We start from the raw sequence: 21,339 nt of genomic DNA on the forward strand, positions 1-21,339 counted from the left end.
AACTTTACTTTAGTTTCAATCCAGTTCTTAAATGGTAAAAAGCTGATTTTGTCACATTAGAGATGTGTGAGTCTAAAATCACACCAAGGTTTTTAGCCTGCTGGGTTGCAATAGTGCCAGAGATTTTGACTGACTGTCTAGGCCAGGCTATTGTGCAATAGTGCCAGAGAAACAGTTTATCTCTATGGGCCATAGATTTGTCTTTGTTTAGCAAAAGGAAGTTTTCTGAAAACATTTTAGTGATACTTTCTGCTGCTTCTCTCTCTCCTCTCCATATGGCCTCGCCTCACACACACAAACTCACACACAAACACATAGTCAATAACAACACAGTCAACACAGTGTTGCGATGTATATTGTCCCCCTGTCCCCCAGACCCTCCAGATGGTTCCCCCTCCTGCTCTGTTCTGCCAGCAATGAACTACTCCTCCCTCAACCTGACCTGTTCATGGCCAGGGGGCCTGCCCCCCCCTTCATTACGCTGGACCACAAACCTTCTGGCACAGGTACACACACACACACACACACACACACACACACACACACACACACACACACACACACACACACACACACACACGTATACACACGCACACACACACACATGCACACACACGCACATGCACACACGTATACACACGCACAAACACACGCAAAAAGACTCCTAACAAATACAATTCTTGTTTTTCCGGTTGTTATTGCACCAGGGAGGGGCGTGGCTTGGGGGTGAAGGGGTGTGGCCAGCCAACAATGTCTCCGTACTGCAGTCTGGATCCCAGACCTCTAACAACTCTCTGTTCACCTGCCTGGGGATGCACCCTGCTCTCAACACCTCCACACAATGCACTGCACGGGCATGTGAGTCTCACACACAGCATGGTCCTATATGCCACATACACGCACAAAACACCAGTGTTGCGGAAGCACACACACATACACACATACACACACACACACACACACACACACACACACACACACACACACACACACACACACACACACACAGACATACACATTAATATGGCACAGGCATGTACATCACACAAACACAACGCTGCCCCTAACTTGCCCCTCTCTCTCTCTCTCTCTCTCTCTCTCTCTCTCTCTCTCTCTCTCTCAGGGTCTCCTTATGGTGAGCCAGTGTGTTCTGCTTATGCCACCGGTAAGAACCAATACCTGCTGCTGTCCTGCTCCTGGGAAGGTAACCACAACAACAGTAACAGCCACAACAACCACCACCACAACAACAATACATATAATTATAATAATACTGTTCTTGTAGGTGGGTCTCCCAGGTCCATAGTGTGGTGGGAGGGGCCTAAAGGAGAGGGCAGGGGCCAAGGAGTGGAGACCTCCAACATCCTGGTACTTCGTTCTAACTCCACCCAGAATGGACAGGCCTACACCTGCTACGCCAAACACCCCCTGGACACACACACCAGGACCTGCAGCCTTAGACTGGGTAAGCACATACACACAAACCAACAAGGTCTTACGGTTTCAGGTCAATTTTTGACGAATCATGGACAAACATCTATTTTCAACCTATTTTGGACTGTATTCTTTCCACATGGTTACAGGTTTGCAATAGGGTTAAAACAGAATCAACAGTTAAGAAATTAATTCCAACTCGTTAAGCTTGGGGCTAGCATTTGGGATAGTAAAAAAAATATAAAAATACCCTGTTTCAAAATCAAATCAAATCAAATTGTATTGGTCACATACACATGGTTAGCAGGTGTTAATGCAAGTGTAGAGAAATTCTTGTGCTTCTAGTTCCGACAGTGCAGTAATATCTAACAACTAATCTAACAATTCTCAACAACTACCTAATACACACACATCTAAAGGGGTGAAAAAGAATATGTACATATGAATATATGGATGAGCGATGACTGAGAGGCATAGGCAAGGTGCAGTAGATAGTATAAAATACAATATATTTTATATGAGTAATGTAAGATATCTAAACATTGTTAAAGTGGTATTATTTAAAGTGGCATTGTTTAAAGTGACTAGTGATCCATGTATTAAAGTGTCCAGTGATTGGGTCTCAATACAGTATATGCATGTGATATGAGTTATATAAGATTTGTAAACATTATTGAAGTGGCATTATTTAGAGTGGAATTGTTTAAAGTGACTAGTGATCCATGTATTAAAGTGTCCAGTGATCGGGTCTCAATATTGGGCAGCAGCCTCTCTGAGTTAGTGATAGCTGTTTAAGAGTCTGATGGCCTTGAGATAGAAGCTGTTTTTCAGTCTCTCAGTCCTCTCCACTGCTGACCCTTCGATGTGGATAGGGGGGTGCTCCCTCTGCTGTTTCCTGAAGTCCACGATCATCTCCTATGTTTTGTTGATGTTGAGTGAGAGGTTGTTTTCCTGACACCACACTCCAAGTGCCCTCACCTCCTCCCTGTAGGCTGTCTGTTGGTGATCAAGCCCACTACTGTTGTGTCATCTGCAAACTTGATGATTGAGTTGGAGGCGTGTATGGCCAAGCAGTTGTGGGTGAACAGGGAGTGCAGGAGAGGGCTTAGCACACACCCTTGTGGGGCCCCAGTGTTGAGGGTCAGCGAAGTGGAGATGTTGTTTCCTACCTTCACCACCTGGGGGCGGCCCGTCAGAAAGTCCAGGACCCAGTTGCACAGGGAGGGGTTTGAGACCCAGGGCCTGCAGCTTGATGATGAGCTTGGAGGGCACTATGGTGTTGAATGCTGAGCTGTAGTCAATGAACAGCATTCTTACATAGGTATTATTTTTGTCCAGATGGGATAGGGCAGTGTGCAGTGTGATGGTGATTGCGTCATCTGTGGACCTATTGGGGCGGTATGCAAACTGAAGTGGGTCTAGAGTGTCAGGTAAGATGGAGGTGATATGATCCTTGACTAGTCTCTCAAAGCACTTCATGATGACAGAAGTGAGTGCTATGGGGCGGTAGTCATTTAGTTCAGTTATCTTTGCCTTCTTGGGTGCAGGAAGAATGGTAGCCATCTTGAAGCATCTGGGGACAACAGACTAGGATAGGGAGCGATTAAATATGTCTGTAAACACACCAGCCAGGTGGTCTGTGCATGCTCTGAGGACACTGCTAGGGATGCCGTCTGCGCCAGCAGCCCTGCGAGGGTTAACATGTTTAAATGTTTCAGCCACGGAGAAGGGGGGGGGGCGCAGACTTTGTTAGCGAGTCGCGACGGTGGCACTGTATTATCCTCAAAGTGGGCAAAGAAGATGCTTAGTTTGTCTGGAAGCTTGACGTCGGTATCCGTGGCTGGTTTTATTTTTGTAGTCCGTGACTTCCTGTAAACCCTGCCACATATGTCTCGTGTCTGAGCCGTTAAACTGCAACTCCACCTTTTCCCTGTACCGACATTTTCTCTGTTTGATTGCCTTGCGGAGGGAATAACTACACTGTTTATATGCAGCCATATCGCCTGACCTCTGTCGTTCTGCCCCTGAACAAGGCAGTTAACTCACTGTTCCTAGGCCGCCATTGAAAATAAGAATTTGTTCTTAACTGACTTGTCTAGTAAAATAAATCAAAATCTACTGGGTTTAACTAACAGGCCAATAGACATGTACTGGGTTTAACTAACAGTAATAGACATGTACTGGGTTTAACTAACAGTCTAATAGACATGTACTGGGTTTAACTAACAGGCTAATAGTCATGTACTGGGTTTAACTAACAGGCTAATAGTCATGTACTGGGTTTAACTAACAGTATAATAGACTTGTACTGGGTTTAACTAACAGGCTAATAGACATGTACTGGGTTTAACTAACAGGCTAATAGACATGTACTGGGTTTAACTAACAGTCTAATATACATGTACTGGGTTTAACTAACAGTCTAATAGACATGTACTGGGTTTAACTAACAGGCTAATAGACATGTACTGGGTTTAACTAACAGTCTAATAGACATGTACTGGGTTTAACTAACAGTCTAATAGACATGTACTGGGTTTAACTAACAGTCTAATAGACATGTACTGGGTTTAACTAACAGTATAATAGACATGTACTGGGTTTAACTAACAGTATAATAGACATGTACTGGGTTTAACTAACAGTCTAATAGACATGTACTGGGTTTAACTAACAGTCTAATAGACATGTACTGGGTTTAACTAACAGTATAATAGACATGTACTGGGTTTAACTAACAGTATAATAGACATGTACTGGGTTTAACTAACAGTCTAATAGACATGTACTGGGTTTAACTAACAGTCTAATAGACATGTACTGGGTTTAACTAACAGTATAATAGACATGTACTGGGTTTAACTAACAGGCTAATAGACATGTACTGGGTTTAACTAACAGTTGGATAGACATGTACTGGGTTTAACTAACAGTCTAATAGACATGTACTGGGTTTAACTAACAGGCTAATAGACATGTACTGGGTTTAACTAACAGGCTAATAGACATGTACTGGGTTTAACTAACAGGCTAATAGACATGTACTGGGTTTAACTAACAGTTGGATAGACATGTGCCGGGTTTACATGGTGTCTGTATATTAAAAAACAGTGATTGACTCTCTCTCTCTCTCTCTCTCCGTGTGTGTGTGTGTGTGTGTGTGTGTGTGTGTGTGTGTGTGTGTGTGTGTGTGTGTGTGTGTGTGTGTGTGTGTAGAGGCTCCAGTCTTGTTGACCCAGCGTAGTGTGGTGTCTGTGTTTGAGGGCAGTGATGTCCAGCTCACCTGTATCCTGCAAGCTAACTATCCCCCGGTCAATCAGATCATCTGGTTCAACAACCGCAGACAGGAAGTCATACAGGTACATGCCCTGCCCCCTCTGAATCTGGTGCCAATGACCTGCTGCTAATCTAGGCCAGGTTACTGTACAGTACTGTGAAGGTCTAGGCCAGGTAAGTTACTTTGAGGGTTTGGCCAGGCTGCTGTGAAGTACTTTGAGGTCTAAGTTACTGTAAAGTATTTTGAGGGTCTAGGCAAGGGTACTGTTGGTTAACTGGTTAACAAGCGTTATGGCTTTACACCCCCTGCTATATTGAGGATAAAGAGTTACTTGCCTAACAGAACACAGAGGGTGTTCTTTAATGGAAGCCTCTCAAAGATAATCCAGGCAGAAGCAGGAATTCCCCAGGACAGCTGTCTAGGCCCCTTGCTTATTTCAATCTTTACTAATGACATGCCACTGGCTTTGAGTAAATCCAGTGTGTCTACAAAGCGAATGACTCAACACTGTACACGTCAGCTACTACAGCGACTGAAATGACTGCAACACTTAACAAAGAGCTGCAGTTTGTTTCGGAATGGGTAGCAAGGAATTAGTTCGTACTAAATATTTCCAAAACTAAAAGCATTGTATTTGGGAAAAATCATTCACTAAACCCTGAACCTCAACTACATCTCGAAATAAATAACAGTAGCTAAGATGGGGAGAAGTCTGTCCTTAATAAAGTGCAGCTCTGCCTTCTTAACAACACTATCAACAAGACAGGTCCTACAGGCCCTGGTTTTGTCCCACCTGGACTACTGTTAGTCATGGGGTCATGTGCCACAAAGAGGGACTTGGGAAAATGAATTTGGCTCAGAACAGGGCAGCACGGCTGGCCCTTAAAAGTGCACATAGAGCTAATATTAATGGCATGCATGTCAATCTCTCATGGCTCAAAGTGGAAGAGAGATTGACTTTCTCATTATTTGTTTTTGTAAGAGGTGTTGACAAGATGAAGGTACCGAGCTGTCTGTTTAAAATACTAGCACACAGCTCAGACACCCATACATACCCCACAAGACATGCCACCAGAGGTCTCTTCACAGTCCCCAAGTCCAGAACAGACTATAGGAGGCGCACAGTACTACATAGAGCCATGACTACATGGAACTCTATTCCACATCAGGTAACTGATGCAAGCAGTAGAATCAGATTTTAAAAAGCAGGTAAAAATACATCTTATGGAACCACGGGGACTGTGAATTAACACAAACATAGGCAAAGACACATGGATACACACATGATAATATATGCACTATGCACACACATACACATGGATTTTACATTGTAGATATGTTGTAGTGGATTATGGGCCTGACGGCACACACTTAGTGTGTTGTGAATTCTGTAATGAATGTATTGCAATGTTTTTAAAATTGTATAACTGCCTAAATTTTGCCGGACCCCAGGAAAAGTAGCTGCTGCCTTGGCTAATGGGGATCCATAATAAATACAATACAAAAATACTGTAAAGAATGTTGCCGGTCTAGGTTAATGTAAAGTAGCAGAGCCACGCGGTCCCGTGTGGCTCAGTTGGTAGAGCATGGTGTTTGCAACGCCAGGGTTGTGAGTTCGATTCCCACGAGGGACCAGTACAGAAAATATATATGAAATGTATGCACTCACAAAGATAATCCAGGCAGAAGCAAGAATTAAGTCGCTCTGGATAAGAGTGTCTGCTAAATGACTAAAATGTAAATGTAAGTACTTTGAGGGGCCAGGCTGTTGTAAATTACTTCAGGAGTCTAGATTACTGTAAAGTACTTTGAGGGTCTAGATTACTGTAAAGTACTTTGAGGGTCCAGGCTACTGTAAAGTGCACTACATGACCAAAGGTATGTGGACACCTACTTGTCAAACATCTCATTTAATAATAATGGGCATTAATATGGACTTGGTCGCCCCTTTGCTGCTATAACAGCCTCCCCAAACTGTTTCCACAAAGTTGGAAGCACATAATCATCTAGAATGTAATTAATTGTATGCTGTGGTGTTGAGATTTCACCCCACTGGAAATAAATCTAATTTATTTATACAGCTGTGGTAAACCGTGGGGTGTTGGGTTGAGCGTGCAGAGATTGACACAGAGACAGGGAGGTTTCAGTCTGCAAAAAACACTTTACTAAGACAGAAAATAAATATATCAAAGAAATAACTTAGGTTTTGCTCGGTCTTCCTTCTCTCTCTTAACTGGTGTCCGTCGGTCTTCCTTCTCTCTCTTAACTGGTGTCCGTCTCTCTCCCTTCTCTCCCGCGGTGTGCCATCATGCTCCTTTTATTTAGCCTCCACGGCTGGTTGGCACTTTCCTCTAATTACCTCCACTTAGCTGTCCGTGTCGGGGTGCCCAGCTCCCGTATTCCCAGCAGAGGGAGCCAACGTCGCCTCACGTACCTCCCCTCTATTACCATCCCCCTGGGTAGACCTCCTGGGATACCACAAAGCCCTTCTTACGTCAGCTGATGTCACAAAATGCTGTACAGATACCCAGCCTTAAACCCCAAACAGCAAGCAATGCAGGTGTAGAAGCACGGTGGCTAGGAAAAACTCCCTAGAAAGGCCAAAACCTAGGAAGAAACCTAGAGAGGAACCAGGCTATGAGGGGTGGCCAGTCCTCTTCTGGCTGTGCCAGTTAACGATTATAACAGAACATGGCCAAGATGTTCAAATGTTCATAGATGACCAGCAGGGTCAAATAATAATAATCACAGTAGTTGTCGAGGGTGCAACAAGTCAGCACCTCAGGAGTAAATGTCAGTTGGCTTTTCATAGCTGATTATTCAGAGTATCTCTACTGCTCCTGCTGTCTCTAAAGAGTTGAAAACAGCAGGTCTGGGACAGGTAGCACGTCCGGTGAACAGGTCAGGGTTCCATAGCCGCAGGCAGAACAGTTGAAACTGGAGCAGCAGCACGACCAGGTGGACTGGGGACAGCAAGGAGTCATCAAGCCAGGTAGTCCTGAGGCATGGTCCTAGGGCTCAGGTCCTTTTAGAGAGAGAGAGAGAGAGAGAGAGAAAGAAAGAGAGAAAAAGAGAGAAAGAGAGAGAGAATTAGAGAGAGAATTAGAGAGCATACTTAGAATCACACAAGACACCGGATAAGACAGGAGAAATACTCCAGATGTAACAGACTGACCCTAGCCCCCTGACACAAACTACTGCAGCATAAATACTGGAGGTTGAGACAGGAGGGGTTGGGAGACACTGTGGCCCCATCCGACAATACCCCCGGACAGGGCCAAACAGGCAGGATATAACCCCACCCACTTTGCCAAAGCACAGCCCCCACACCACTAGAGGGATATCTTCAAACACCAACTTACCATCCTGAGACAAGGCCGAGTATAGCACATGAAAATCTCCCCCACGGCACAACCCAAGGGGGGCGCCAACCCGGACAGGAAGATCACGTAAATGACTCAACCCACTCAAGTGATACACCCCACCTAAGGACGGCATGGAAGAGCACCAGTAAGCCAGTGACTCAGCCCCTGTAATAGGGTTTGAGGCAGAGTATCCCAGCGGAGAGAGAAAACCGGCCAGGCAGAGACAGCAAGGGCGGTTCGTTGATCCAGTGCCTTTCCGTTCACCTTCACACTCCTGGACCAGACTACACTCAATCATAGGACCTACTGAAGAGATGAATCTTAAATAAAGACTTAAAGGTCGAGACCGAGACCGAGTCTGCATCTCTCACATGGATAGGCAGACCATTCCATACAAATTGAGCTCTATAGGAGAAAGGAAATAAGGGGCCTAGCCAGAACCATGAATAACACCCCCAGACAATTATTTCTCCTACACCAAACTTTACAGTTGGCACTATGCATTGGGGCAGGTAGTGTTCTTCTGGCATCCACAAAACCAGATTTGTCCGTCAACAAAACAACAAACCGTGACGCAGAGAAAATAACACTACTCAAAATTTAACAACCCACAACCACAAATGGAAAAACCCTCTACATAAATATGATCTCCAATTAGAGACAACGAGAACCGGCTGCCTCTAATTGGAGATCATCCCAACAACCCCAACATAGAAATAGAAATCTAGAAAAACAACATAGAAACAGATAACAAGAAAACCACCCAAAAACACCTCCTGTCACGCCCTGATCTACTCTACTATAGAAAATGACATCTTACAAGGGTCAGGACGTGACACCTGCCAATGTTCATCTATGGAGAATGCATGGCTGTGTGCTCGATTTTATACACCTGTCAGCAACAGGTGTGGCTGAAATTGTCGATTCCACTCATTTGAAGGGATGTCCACATACCTTTGTGTGTATACTGCTCAAAAAAATAAAGGGAACACTTAAATAACACAATGTAACTCCAAGTCAATCACACTTCTGTGAAATCAAACTGTCCACTTAGGAAGCAACACTGATTGACAATAAATTTCACATGCTGTTGTGCAAATGGAATAGAAGACAACAGGTGGAAATTATAGGCAATTAGCAAGACACCCCCAATAAAGGAGTGGTTCTGCAGGTGGTAACCACAGACCACTTCTCAGTTCCTATGCTTCCTGGCTGATGTTTTGGTCACTTTTGAATGCTGGCGGTGCTTTCACTCTAGTGGTAGCATGAGACGGAGTCTACAACCCACACAAGTGGCTCAGGTAGTGCAGCTCATCCAGGATGGCACATCAATGTGAGCTGTGGCAAGAAGGTTTGCTGTGTCTGTCAGCGTAGTGTCCAGAACATGGAGGCACTACCAGGAGACAGGCCAGTACATCAGGAGATGTGGAGGAGGCCGTAGGAGGGCAACAACCCAGCAGCAGGACCGCTACCTCCGCCTTTGTGCAAGGAGGAGCAGGAGGAGCACTGCCAGAGCCCTGCAAAATGACCTCCAGCAGGTCACAAATGTGCATGTGTCTGCTCAAACGGTCAGAAACAGACTCCATGAGGGTGGTATGAGGGCCCGACGTCCACAGGTGGGGGTTGTGCTTACAGCCCAACACCATGCAGGACGTTTGGCATTTGCCAGAGAACACCAAGATTGGCAAATTCGCCACTGGCGCCCTGTGCTCTTCACAGATGAAAGCAGGTTCACACTGAGCACGTGACAGACGTGACAGTCTGGAGACGCCGTGGAGAACATTCTGCTGCCTGCAACCTCCTCCAGCATGACCGGTTTGGCGGTGGGTCAGTCATGGTGTGGGGTGGCATTTCTTTGGGGGGCCGCACAGCCCTCCATGTGCTCGCATTTAACTTCTATGGGCTACGTGGGACGCTAGCGTGTATTTTACGCAACTATTTTACACAATTTTAAAGATACACTTCTCCTTAATCCACCACATTGTCCGATTTCAAAAAGGTTTTACGGTGAAAGCAAGAAGTTAGATTATGTTAGGACAGAGGGTCAACAAGAAAAACCACACAGCCATTTTCCAAGCAGGACAGGAGTCACAAAAACCAGAAATACAGCTAAAATTAAGCCCTAACATTTGACGATCTTCATCAGATGACACTCCTAGGACTCAATGTTACACAATACATGTATGTTTTGTTCGATAAAGTTCATATTTATATCCAAAAACACCATTTTACATTGGCGCATGATATTCAGAAAATATTTTGCCTCCAAACCTCCGGTGAATGAGCACAACAATTTACAAAAATACTCATCATAAACGTTGATAAAATATTAAACTGTTATTCAAAGAATTATAGATAAGCATCTCCTTAATGCAACCGCTGTGACAGATTTCAAAAAAGCTTCACGGGGAAAGCACACTTTGCAATAATCTGACTACAGCGCTCAGAAAACCAAACCAGCAATACAGATACCCGCCATTTTGGAGTCATCTAAAATCATAAATAGCATTATAAATATTCACGTACTTTTGATGATCTTCATCAGAATGCACTCTCAGGATTCCCAGGTCCACAATAAATGTTGTTTTGTTCGATAAAGTGCATAATTCATGTCCAAATACCTCCTTGTTGTTTGCATGTTCAGTAAGCTACTCCAAATGTAGGAAGCACGCCGAAAATTTCACGACGAAAAGTAAAAAAAAGTTATATTTACCTTTGTAGAAACATGTCAAACGATGTATAGCATTAATCTTTAGGGCCTTTTTAAGATAAAACTTCAATAATATTCCAACCGGACGATTCCAATGTCTTGAAAAATGGTATGGAACACAGTTACCTCATCACGTGAATGCGCGCCACTAAACTCATGTCATTTTCTGAGTCACCAAATTTCCGGCCTTCTTGTTCGCTCTCTGTTCACTGCAAAAGCCTGAAACAAGGTTCTAAAGACTGTTGACATCTAGTGGAAACCTTAGGAAGTGCAAAATGAACCCGAAGTCACTGTGTGTTAGATCGGCAATGACTTGAAAAGACTACAAGCATCAGATTTCCCACTTCCTGGTTGGATTTTTCTCAGGTTTTTGCCTGCCCTATGAGTTCTGTTATACTCACAGACATCATTCAAACAGTTTTAGAAACTTCAGAGTGTTTTCTATCCAAATCTACTAATAATATGCACATTTTTGACTCTGGGCCCGAGTATTAGGCAGTTTACTCTGGGCATGCTTTTCATCCGAAAAGGAAAATACTGCCCCCTATACCTTAAAAAGTTAACCCAACCCCTCTGAATCAGAGAGGTGTGTTGGGCTGCCATAATCAACATCCACGTCTTCAGCAACCAGTGGGTTAGCTGCCTTGCTCAGGGGCAGAACAATAGATTTTTACCTTGTCAGCTCAGGATTCAATCCAGCAACCTTTCGGTTACTAGCCCAAAGCTCTAACCACTAGGCTACCTGCCATACTTTTGGTTCTGAGTTACCTTTAAGAACTTTTAGGGTCTAGGCTGGGCTACTGTAAAGTTCTTTGGTGGTCCAAGTTACTGGAAAATACTTTGGGCATCTAGGAGGGCTACTGTAAAGTACTTTGGGGTCTAGGTTACTGTAAAGTACTTTGAGGCACTAGGTTAGTCATCTTGACTCCTGGACTCTGTCCACGCATTTCAAGGCTGCGTTGAAACAATGACAGGCAAATGATCCAAGGCCAGCTCAGTTAATCCCTACCATTGTGACAACCCTAACCCTAATCCAAAAGACCCCCAAAAATCTACATTAATAGACGTTATATAATAACATATAACTAATGGGTTATTTGCTAATGACATCAGTAACCACTGCCCTATTGCATGAATCAGAGAAACTAGGCTAAAAACACTGAACCCCCTATAATTCTAAAGAGAAACTATAAACACTTCTCAGAGCAAGCCTTTATCCATGACCTTTATTATTCAGAGCTTTTATCCATAAACTGCATAATGGACCCAGTTTTAATGTTCTCTTTCTTTTCATCATTTTTTACCTTTATGGCTGATAAACATGCCCCGTTAAAGCGACTTAGGGTAAGAAATCGAACTAATCCTTGGTTCTCCTGTTATTTGAAAATAATTTTTCTGCAAAAGAATCAAGCATGGGTCTTGGCGAGGAAAACTGGTGAAACAGCTGATAGGCTGCTTTTTAGGCAATTGAGAAATAAATGGACCGGAGGAATAAAAAAGGCAAAATCCAGGTATTTTCTTGATGCTATGACATAGTCTGCTGGTGATCCCGCTAAATTCTGGAAAACTGTTAACTCACTTGAACGAGGAAACTCCTTGACTTCCCTGCCGAAGCCATTGGAGTTGGTTAAAGGGGTCCCACAAGGTTCTATACTTGGTCCATTACTGTTCACTCTCTACATAAACAATATCGGTGATGAGATAGGAAAGTGTCAAATTAATTTATATGCTGATGACACTGTCATGTACTCTATCGCTTCAACGGCTGACCAAGCATTATCACTATTGGAGACAGATTTTAAGATATTACAAGAGTCTTTTATACAGCTGAAACTTGTTTTAAATGCAAAGAAAACACATTTTCTGATTTTTAATAGGTTAAAAAAGTTGGTTGAAAATACACTTGCACTTACGAGCTTAGATGGTTCTGGAATTAATCAGGTCTCTGCATATAAATACTTAGGGATATAGTTGGATGATAAACTGTCTTTTAAAATGCATATTGACAAACTTTGTAAATGGCTAAAAATCAAGCTAGGCTTCCTCTACAGAAACAGTACATGTTTGTCCTCTACAAATAGAAGACAAATTGTGCAAGCTACTTTTATGTCTGTTATAGATTATGGGGATATTATTTACATGCATGCTACGGCATCAACACTTAAATCGCTGGATGCTACTTATCATTGCGCACTTAGGTTTATTACGGGTGCTAGCTACAGAACTCACCACTGTGTTTTATATCAAAATGTGGGTTGGACTTCGCTGTCCGTGAGACGAGAACAACATGCTCTCATGTTTGTCTATAAATCACTTCTGAATAAACTACCTTCTTATTTATCATCACTCATCAATATTACAATTATAATCCCTAAAACCAGGTCTCAAACATGGATTACACTTGAGGCCCATGCGATTTCCACAGAGTTGGGTATGGCTGCATTTTCCTGATATGCTCCTTGCTTATGAAATAGCCTGCAGACTAAACTTAAACTTGAGACTCTTGTTCCCCTTGCCCATTTGAAATATTCATTGGAGGATTTTTATTTTTGTATTGCTTGTAACTGTTTCGGGTAATCATGAGGGTAATCAGTAATCATGAGCCTATAAACCAGATTTACACTGTGTGCAATAGTAAGAAGACCACTTTATGCAGCTCACCCTGCACTATCATCTCCAATGTAAATAACATGAGTAAGTCTGCCTCTGATCAGCTTCCCAGTAAAGCATTAAAAACAATCAAGCAACCCAGAAAAGTGCTACAAATAGCCCAGATTAACATTTGTAGCCTAAGAAAAAAGGTCCATGAAGTCAATAACTTTCGTATAACAGATTACATTCATATTCTGACTATCTCTGAATCTCACTTAGATAATACATTTGATGATACAGTGGTAGCAATACATGGTTATAACATCTATAGAAAAGACAGAAATGCCAACGGAGGCGGTGTTGCAGTCTATATTCAGAACCACATTCCTGTCAAGCTTAGAGACGATCTAATGTTAAATATTGTTGAAGTAATATGGCTACAGGTTCATCTGCCTCACCTAAAGCCCATTTTGGTGGGAAGCTGCTATAGACCACCAAGTGCTAACAGTCAGTATCTGGATAATATGTGTGAAATGCTTGATAAACTTAGGAATGACATGCCAGCAACAAACGCTGACACTACACATCCAAGTATATCTGACCAAATTATAAAAGACAAGAATTGTACTTTTGAATTCCATAAAGTCAGTGAGGAAGAGGTGGAAAAATATTGTTATCTATCAACAATGACAAGCCACCGGTGTCTGACAATCTGGATGGAAAATTACTGAGGATAATAGCAGACGATATTGCCACTCCTATTTGCCACATCTTTAATTTAAGCCTTATTTTTTCTGGACCCCAAGAAGAGTAGCTGCTGCTTTGGCAGCAGCTAATGGCGATACATAATAAATACAAAATACAAAAAAAAGGTTATGAAAATGTGAAGAATGTGAAGAAACATAGATATCTGCTGTATACTTTGTTTAATTAACTGCAGAACTACCTGTGACAAGTAGAGTTAAAATGTGATTGGTTGATTCACAGGAAGTAACGTGTAGAGTTAAAAGGTGATTGGTTGTTTGACAGGAAGTCCAGGAAGCCCTGGCCACAACCAGGAAGTATGTGCTGCGTCGCGCAGCTGCATGGACCAACTTGACGGTCCTAGAGACGGATGGAACAACAGACAACGGCCAATACTGGTGCTCCGCTAGCAACGCCGTGGGAGGGACTGAGATCCCTGTTACGCTACTGGTCAAGAGTAAGATCCCTGTTACGCTACTGGTCAAGAGTAAGATCCCTGTTACACTATTGGTCAAGAGTAATATGCCTGTTACGCTATTAGTCAAGATAAGATCAATAAAGCTTTAGTCTGTACACCTACAAAACAAAACTGAATGGTTTTCTGATGAACTGAATGGCTATTTCATTTCTGTTCTACTGTACCTCCTCCTCTCATCCCCTTCTCTCTCTCTGACCCACCCCCCTCCCCCATCCTCTCTGTCTCCCTGCCCTCTCCCCCTCTCAGGATACCCCATGCCTCCCAATGTGACCCTGGTAAGGCTGGTTTACAGCAGTCGGCAGCGCAGAGAGGTGGAGCTGGAGTGGCAGATGGAGGGAGAGGGAGAAGGAGGAGAGGGAGGAGGGCTGACTGGGTTCATACTTGAGCGCAGACTAGAGGAGGCACCAGGGAGGAGGAGAGGAGAGGAGGAAAAAGAGAAGGAGAGAGAGGAGGCTGGTGCATATCCTTCTGACCAAGAGGTGAGCCAGAAAGAGAGTTGGGGGGGGGGGGGGGGAGGAGGCAGAGAACAGAGTTGTGGGGGGGGGCAGAGAACACACAGAATAATACAATTCTGTTATTCTGCATGGAATAATTAAGTTTGTTGTTCCAGCAGATACCATGATAGTTGTGTTCTATCTAGTAGATACCATGATAGTTGTGTTCTATCTAGTAGATACCATGATAGTTGTGTTCTATCTAGTAGATACCCTGATAGTTGTGTTCTATCTAGTAGATACCCTGATTAATGTGTTATATCTAGTAGATACCCTGATATTTGTGTTCTATCTAGTAGATACCATGATAGTTGTGTTCTATCTAGTAGATACCATGATAGTTGTGTTCTATCTAGTAGATACCATGATAGTTGTGATCTATCTAGTAGATACCCTGATAGTTGTGTTCTATCTAGTAGATACCATGATAGTTGTGTTCTATCTAGTAGATTATCTGATAGTTGTGTTCTATCTAGTAGATACCCTGATATTTGTGTTCTATCTAGTAGATACCATGATAGTTGTGTTCTATCTAGTAGATACCCTGATAGTTGTGTTCTATCTAGTAGATACCATGATAGTTGTGTTCTATCTAGTAGATACCCTGATAGTTGTGTTCTATCTAGTAGATACCATGATAGTTGTGTTCTATCTCTGCACAAAAAGCTTATTTCTCTCAAATTCTGTGCACAAACGTGTTTACATCCCTTTTTGTGAGAATTTCTCATTTGCCAAGATAATCCATCCACCTGACAGGTGGGGTGTATCAAGAAGCTGGTTAAACAGCATGATCATTACACAGGTGCATCTTGTCCAAGAGAATTCTCGTTGGTTATTGTCACAGCCGTGTATATCCCTCCTCAAGCAGATACCACAACGGCCCTCAAGGAACTTCACTGGACTCTATGTAAACTGGAAACCATATATCCAGAGGCTGCATTTATAGTAGCTTGTCACGTCCTGGCCAGTATATAAGGTTAATTGTTTGTAGTTTGGTCAGGGCGTGACAGAGGGTATTTGTTTTATGTGGTTCAGGGTGGTGTGTTTGGTTTAAGGGTGTTTGTTTTAGTAATTCCGGGTGTTGGTTTGTTTAGGTATTTCTATGTGGAGTCTAGTATGTCTGTTTCTATGTCTGGTGAATTGGTGTTGGGACTCTCAGTTGAAGGCAGGTGTTTTCTATCTGCCTTTGATTGAGAGTCTCATAAATGAGGGTGTGTTTGTGTTTGTGTTTTTTGGGTGATTGTTCTGTGTTCAGCCCTAGGCTTTGCCAGACTGTTTTGTTGTTGTTCGTTCGTTTTCTGTTGTTTTGGAGTGCTCTTTTGGATAGTTAAATAAAAGTCAAAATGAGCATACACGTACCTGCTGCATTTTGGTCCTCATTCACCAACAACAACCGTGACAGAATCACCCACCACCAAAGGACCAAGCAGCAGAGGAAGGAGCAGACGGAGTTCGAGTTGGACTGGCGGGAGAAGTGGACTTGGGAGGAAGTTCTGGACGGGGTCGGACCTTGGCATCAGGCTGGGGAGTATCGCCGCCCGCAGTGGGAAATAGAAGCAGCCAAGGCAGAGAGGCGGTGGTACGAGGCCAGAGACGCGCTGAGGGAGAAGCACGAGAGGCACCCCCAAGAAATTTTTTGGGGGGGGCACACGGGTAGTTTGGCTAGGCGAGGGAAGAGCCGGAAGCCAGCTACCCGTGGTTATATGGAGGAGCGTATGAGGTGGGGAGCGCCATGTTTCGCTGAGAAGCGCAATATCTCACCCATACGCACGCACAGTCCGGTGCGAGTTATTCCAGCCCCTCGCAGGTGCCGTGCTAGAGCGGGCATCCAGCCTGGTAGGAGGATGCCTGCGCAGCGCATCTGGTCGCCGGTACGCCTCCGAGGACCAGGCTACCCAACTCCCGCTCTAAGCACGGCTACCATCAAGCCCCTGCACAGCCCAGTCTGCCCTGTACGAGCACTCCGCTCGTGCAGGGCTACTAGTTCCATCGAGCCAAGGCGGGTTGTGCAGGAGGTAAGATCTAGACCGGCTGTGCGCCTCCATAGCCCTGGGTTTCCAGCTCCTGTCTCTCGTGCGGACCCGGAAGTGCGTCCACCCAGTCCGACTCGTCCTGTTCCCGCTCCCCGCACTAAACGGCAAGTGCGTAAACCCAGCCTCGCCAGTCAACAGTCGTCGGAGCTGCCCGCCAGTAAACAGTCGTCGGAGCTGCCCGCCAGTCAACAGTCGTCGGAGCTGCCCGCCAGTCAACAGTCGTCGGAGCTGCCCGCCAGTCAACAGTCGTCGGAGCTGCCCGCCAGTCAACAGTCGTCGGAGCTGCCCGCCAGTCAACAGTCGTCGGAGCTGCCCGCCAGTCAACAGTCGTCGGAGCTGCCCGTCAGTCAACAGTCGTCGGAGCTGCCGTCAGTCAACAGTCGTCGGAGCTGCCCGTCAGTCAACAGTCGCCGGAGTGGTCAGACTGCGCTGAACTGCCGGAGTGGTCAGACTGCGCTGAACTGCCGGAGTGGCCAGACTGCGCTGAACTGCCGGAGTGGCCAGACTGCGCTGAACTGCCGGAGTGGCCAGACTGCGCTGAACTGCCGGAGTGGCCAGACTGCGCTGAACTGCCGGAGTGGCCAGACTGCGCTGAACTGCCGGAGTGGCCAGACTGCGCTGAACTGCCGGAGTGGCCAGACTGCGCTGAACTGCCGGAGTGGCCAGACTGCCCTGAACTGCCGGAGTGGCCAGACTGCCCTGAACTGCCGGAGTGGCCAGACTGCCCTGAACTGCCGGAGTGGCCAGACTGCCCTGACTGTCCCGAGTGGCCAGACTGCCCTGACTGTCCCGAGTGGCCAGACTGCCCTGACTGTCCCGAGTGGCCAGACTGCCCTGACTGTCCCGAGTGGCCAGACTGCCCTGACTGTCCCGAGTGGCCAGACTGCCCTGACTGTCCCGAGTGGCCAGACTGCCCTGACTGTCCCGAGTGGCCAGACTGGCCAGACTGTCCCGAGTGGCCAGACTGGCCAGACTGTCCCGAGTGGCCAGACTGCCCTGAACGTCCCGAATTGCCAGACTGCCCAGACTGCCCCGAGCTGCCAGACTGCCCAAACTGTCCCGAACTGCCAGACTGCCCAGACTGCCTGGAACGGCCAGAACCTGAGCCGCCTCCAATATAGGTGGGTTGGGGAGGGGGGGGGTGTAGCACAGTGCCGTCGTTGACGGCAGCCACCCTCCCTTCCCTCCCTTTAGAAAGGGGGAATTTTTCTTTTAGGTATTGTTTGGGGGTATTTTTTGTTTTGTTTGTGTTTTTAAGGTGCTTCTGGGGTAGCACCTTTAAGGGGGGGTACTGTCACGTCCTGGCCAGTATATAAGGTTAATTGTTTGTAGTTTGGTCAGGGCGTGACAGAGGGTATTTGTTTTATGTGGTTCAGGGTGGTGTGTTTGGTTTAAGGGTGTTTGTTTTAGTAATTCCGGGTGTTGGTTTGTTTAGGTATTTCTATGTGGAGTCTAGTATGTCTGTTTCTATGTCTGGTGAATTGGTGTTGGGACTCTCAGTTGAAGGCAGGTGTTTTCTATCTGCCTTTGATTGAGAGTCTCATAAATGAGGGTGTGTTTGTGTTTGTGTTTTTTGGGTGATTGTTCTGTGTTCAGCCCTAGGCTTTGCCAGACTGTTTTGTTGTTGTTCGTTCGTTTTCTGTTGTTTTGGAGTGCTCTTTTGGATAGTTAAATAAAAGTCAAAATGAGCATACACGTACCTGCTGCATTTTGGTCCTCATTCACCAACAACAACCGTGACATAGCTGGGGATTTTAACAAAGCAAATTTGACAACAAGGATACCTAAATTCTATCAGCATATTGATTGTAGCACTCGTGCTGGGAAAACACTGGATCACTGCTACTCTAACTTCCACGATGCATACAAGGCCCTCCCCCGCTCTCCCTTCGGCAAATCCGACCACGACTCCATTTTGCTCCTACCGTCCTATAGGCAGAAACTCCAACAGGATGTACCTGTGACAAGAACCATTCAACGCTGGTCTGACCACGCTTCAAGATTGTTTTGATCACGTGGAGTGGGAAATGTTCCGGGCAGCCTCAGAAAATAACACCTATTTATACGCTGATTCGCTGAGTGAGTTTAAAAGGAAGTGCATTGGAGATGTTGTACCCACTGACTATTAAAACCTACCCTAACCAGAAACCGTGGATAGATGGCGGCATTCGCGCAAAACTGAAAGCGTGAACCACCGCATTTAACCATGGAAAGAGGTCTGGGAATATGGCTGAATATAAACAGTGTAGTTATTCCCTCCACAAGGCAATCAAACAAGCAAAATGTCGGTATAGGGACAAAGTGGAGTCGCAATTCAACAGCTCAGACACAAGAGGTATGTGGCAGGGTCTACAGACAATTACGGTCTGCAAAAAGAAAACCAGCCACGCCACGGACACCAACGTCTTGCTTCCAGACAAACTAAACATCTTCTTTGCCTGCTTTGAGGATAATACAGTGCCACTGACGCGGCCCGCTACCAAGGACTGCGGGCTCTTCTCTCCTTCTCCGTGGCTGACGTGAGTAAGACATTTAAACTTGTTAACCCTCGCAAGGCGGCTGGCCCAGACGGCATCCCTAGCCGCGTCCTCAAAATATGTGCAGCCAGCTGGCTGGTGTGTTTATGGACATGTTCAATCACTCCCTATACCAGTCTTCTGTCCCCACATACTTCAAGATGGCCTCCATTGTTCCTGTACCCATGAAGGCAAAGATAACTGAACTAAATGACTATCGCCCATAGCACTCACTTTTCTTATCATTAAGTGCTTTGAGAGACTAGTCAAGGATCTTGTCACCTCCACCTTACCTGCCACCCTAGATCCACTTCAGTTGGCATAACGCTCCAACAGATCCACAGACGATACAATTGCCACCACATAGCACACTGCTCTATTCCACATTGACAAGAAGAATACCTATGTAAGAACGTTGTTCATTGACTACAGCTCAGCATTCAACACCATAGTACCCTCCAAGCTCATCATTAAGCTTGATGCCCTGGGTCTCAACCCCGCCCTGTGCAATTGGGTCCTGGACTTTCTGACGGGCCGCCCCCAGGTGGTGAAGGTAGGAAACAAAATCTCCACTTCGCTGATCCTCAACACTGGGGCCCCACAAGGGTGCGTGCTCAGCCCCCTCCTGTACTCCCTGTTCACCCATGACTGCGTGGCCATGCACGCCTCCAACTCAATCATCAAGTTTGCAGACGACACAACAGTAGTGGACTTGATTACCAACGATGACGAGACAGACTACAGGGAGGATGTGAGGGCACTCGGAGTGCAGTGTCATAAAAACAACCTCTCACTCAACATCAACAAAACAAAGGAGAAGATCGTGGACTTCAGGAAACAGCAGAGGGAGCACCCCCCTATTCACATCGATGGGACAGCAGTGGAGATGGTGGAAAGTCCCACCAATATCCACCAACATCGCACAGCCATTGAAGAGGAGTGGGACAACATTCCACAGGCCACAATCAACAGATGTGTCGCACTTCATAAGGCAAATGGTGGTCACACCAGATACTGACTGGTTTTCTGATCCACGACCCTACCTTTTTTTTACGGTACACTATATATACATATATATATGTCAGCCACACCCATTGCTGAAAGGTGTATAAAATGGAAACGTGTTCTCTGTGGTGATGAATCACGCTTCACCATCTGGCAGTCCGACAGACAAATCTGGATTTGGTGGATGCCAAGAGAACACTACCTGCCCAAATGCGTAGTGCCAACTGTAAAGTTTGGTGGAGGAGGAATAATGGTCTGGGGATGTTTTTCATGGTTCAGGCTCGGCCCCTTAGTTCCAATGAAGGAAATCTTAATGCTACAGCATACAATGACATTGTAGACGATTCTGTGCTTCCAACTTGTGGCAACAGTTTGGAGAAGGCCCTTTCCTGTTTCAGCATGACAATGGCCCCGTGCACAAAGCGAGGTCCACAGAGAAATTGTTTGTTGAGAACAGTGTGGAAGAACTTGACTGACCTGCACAGAGCCCTGACCTCAATCCCATTGAACACCTTTGGGATGAATTGGGACGCCGACTGTGAGCCAGGCCTAATCGCCCAACATCAGTGCCCAAACTCACTAATGCTCTTGTGGCTGAATGGAAGCAAGTCTCCTCAGCAATGTTCCAACATCTAGTAGAAAGTCTTCCCAGAAGAGTGGATGCTGTTATAGCAGCAAAGGGGGGACCAAC

At 45.4% G+C, this 21,339-nt stretch overlaps 1 protein-coding gene across 1 annotated transcript in view; it reads left to right on the forward strand.

The window, feature by feature from the left end:
- The first annotated feature begins 1,119 nt into the window (after positions 1-1,119).
- LOC115204712 (V-set and immunoglobulin domain-containing protein 10-like 2) overlaps positions 1,120-21,339 on the forward strand; it is a 48,893-nt gene continuing 28,673 nt past the window's right edge. The window contains exons 1-5 of the mRNA XM_029770440.1: positions 1,120-1,204; positions 1,286-1,465; positions 4,651-4,793; positions 14,408-14,579; positions 14,847-15,079. Coding sequence (XP_029626300.1) covers positions 14,855-15,079 — 225 coding nt within the window. The 5' untranslated portion in view covers positions 1,120-1,204; positions 1,286-1,465; positions 4,651-4,793; positions 14,408-14,579; positions 14,847-14,854. The remainder of the gene's footprint in view (positions 1,205-1,285; positions 1,466-4,650; positions 4,794-14,407; positions 14,580-14,846; positions 15,080-21,339) is intronic.

Source organism: Salmo trutta, chromosome 12 (assembly GCF_901001165.1).
Source record: "Salmo trutta chromosome 12, fSalTru1.1, whole genome shotgun sequence".
NCBI lineage: Eukaryota > Metazoa > Chordata > Actinopteri > Salmoniformes > Salmonidae > Salmo > Salmo trutta.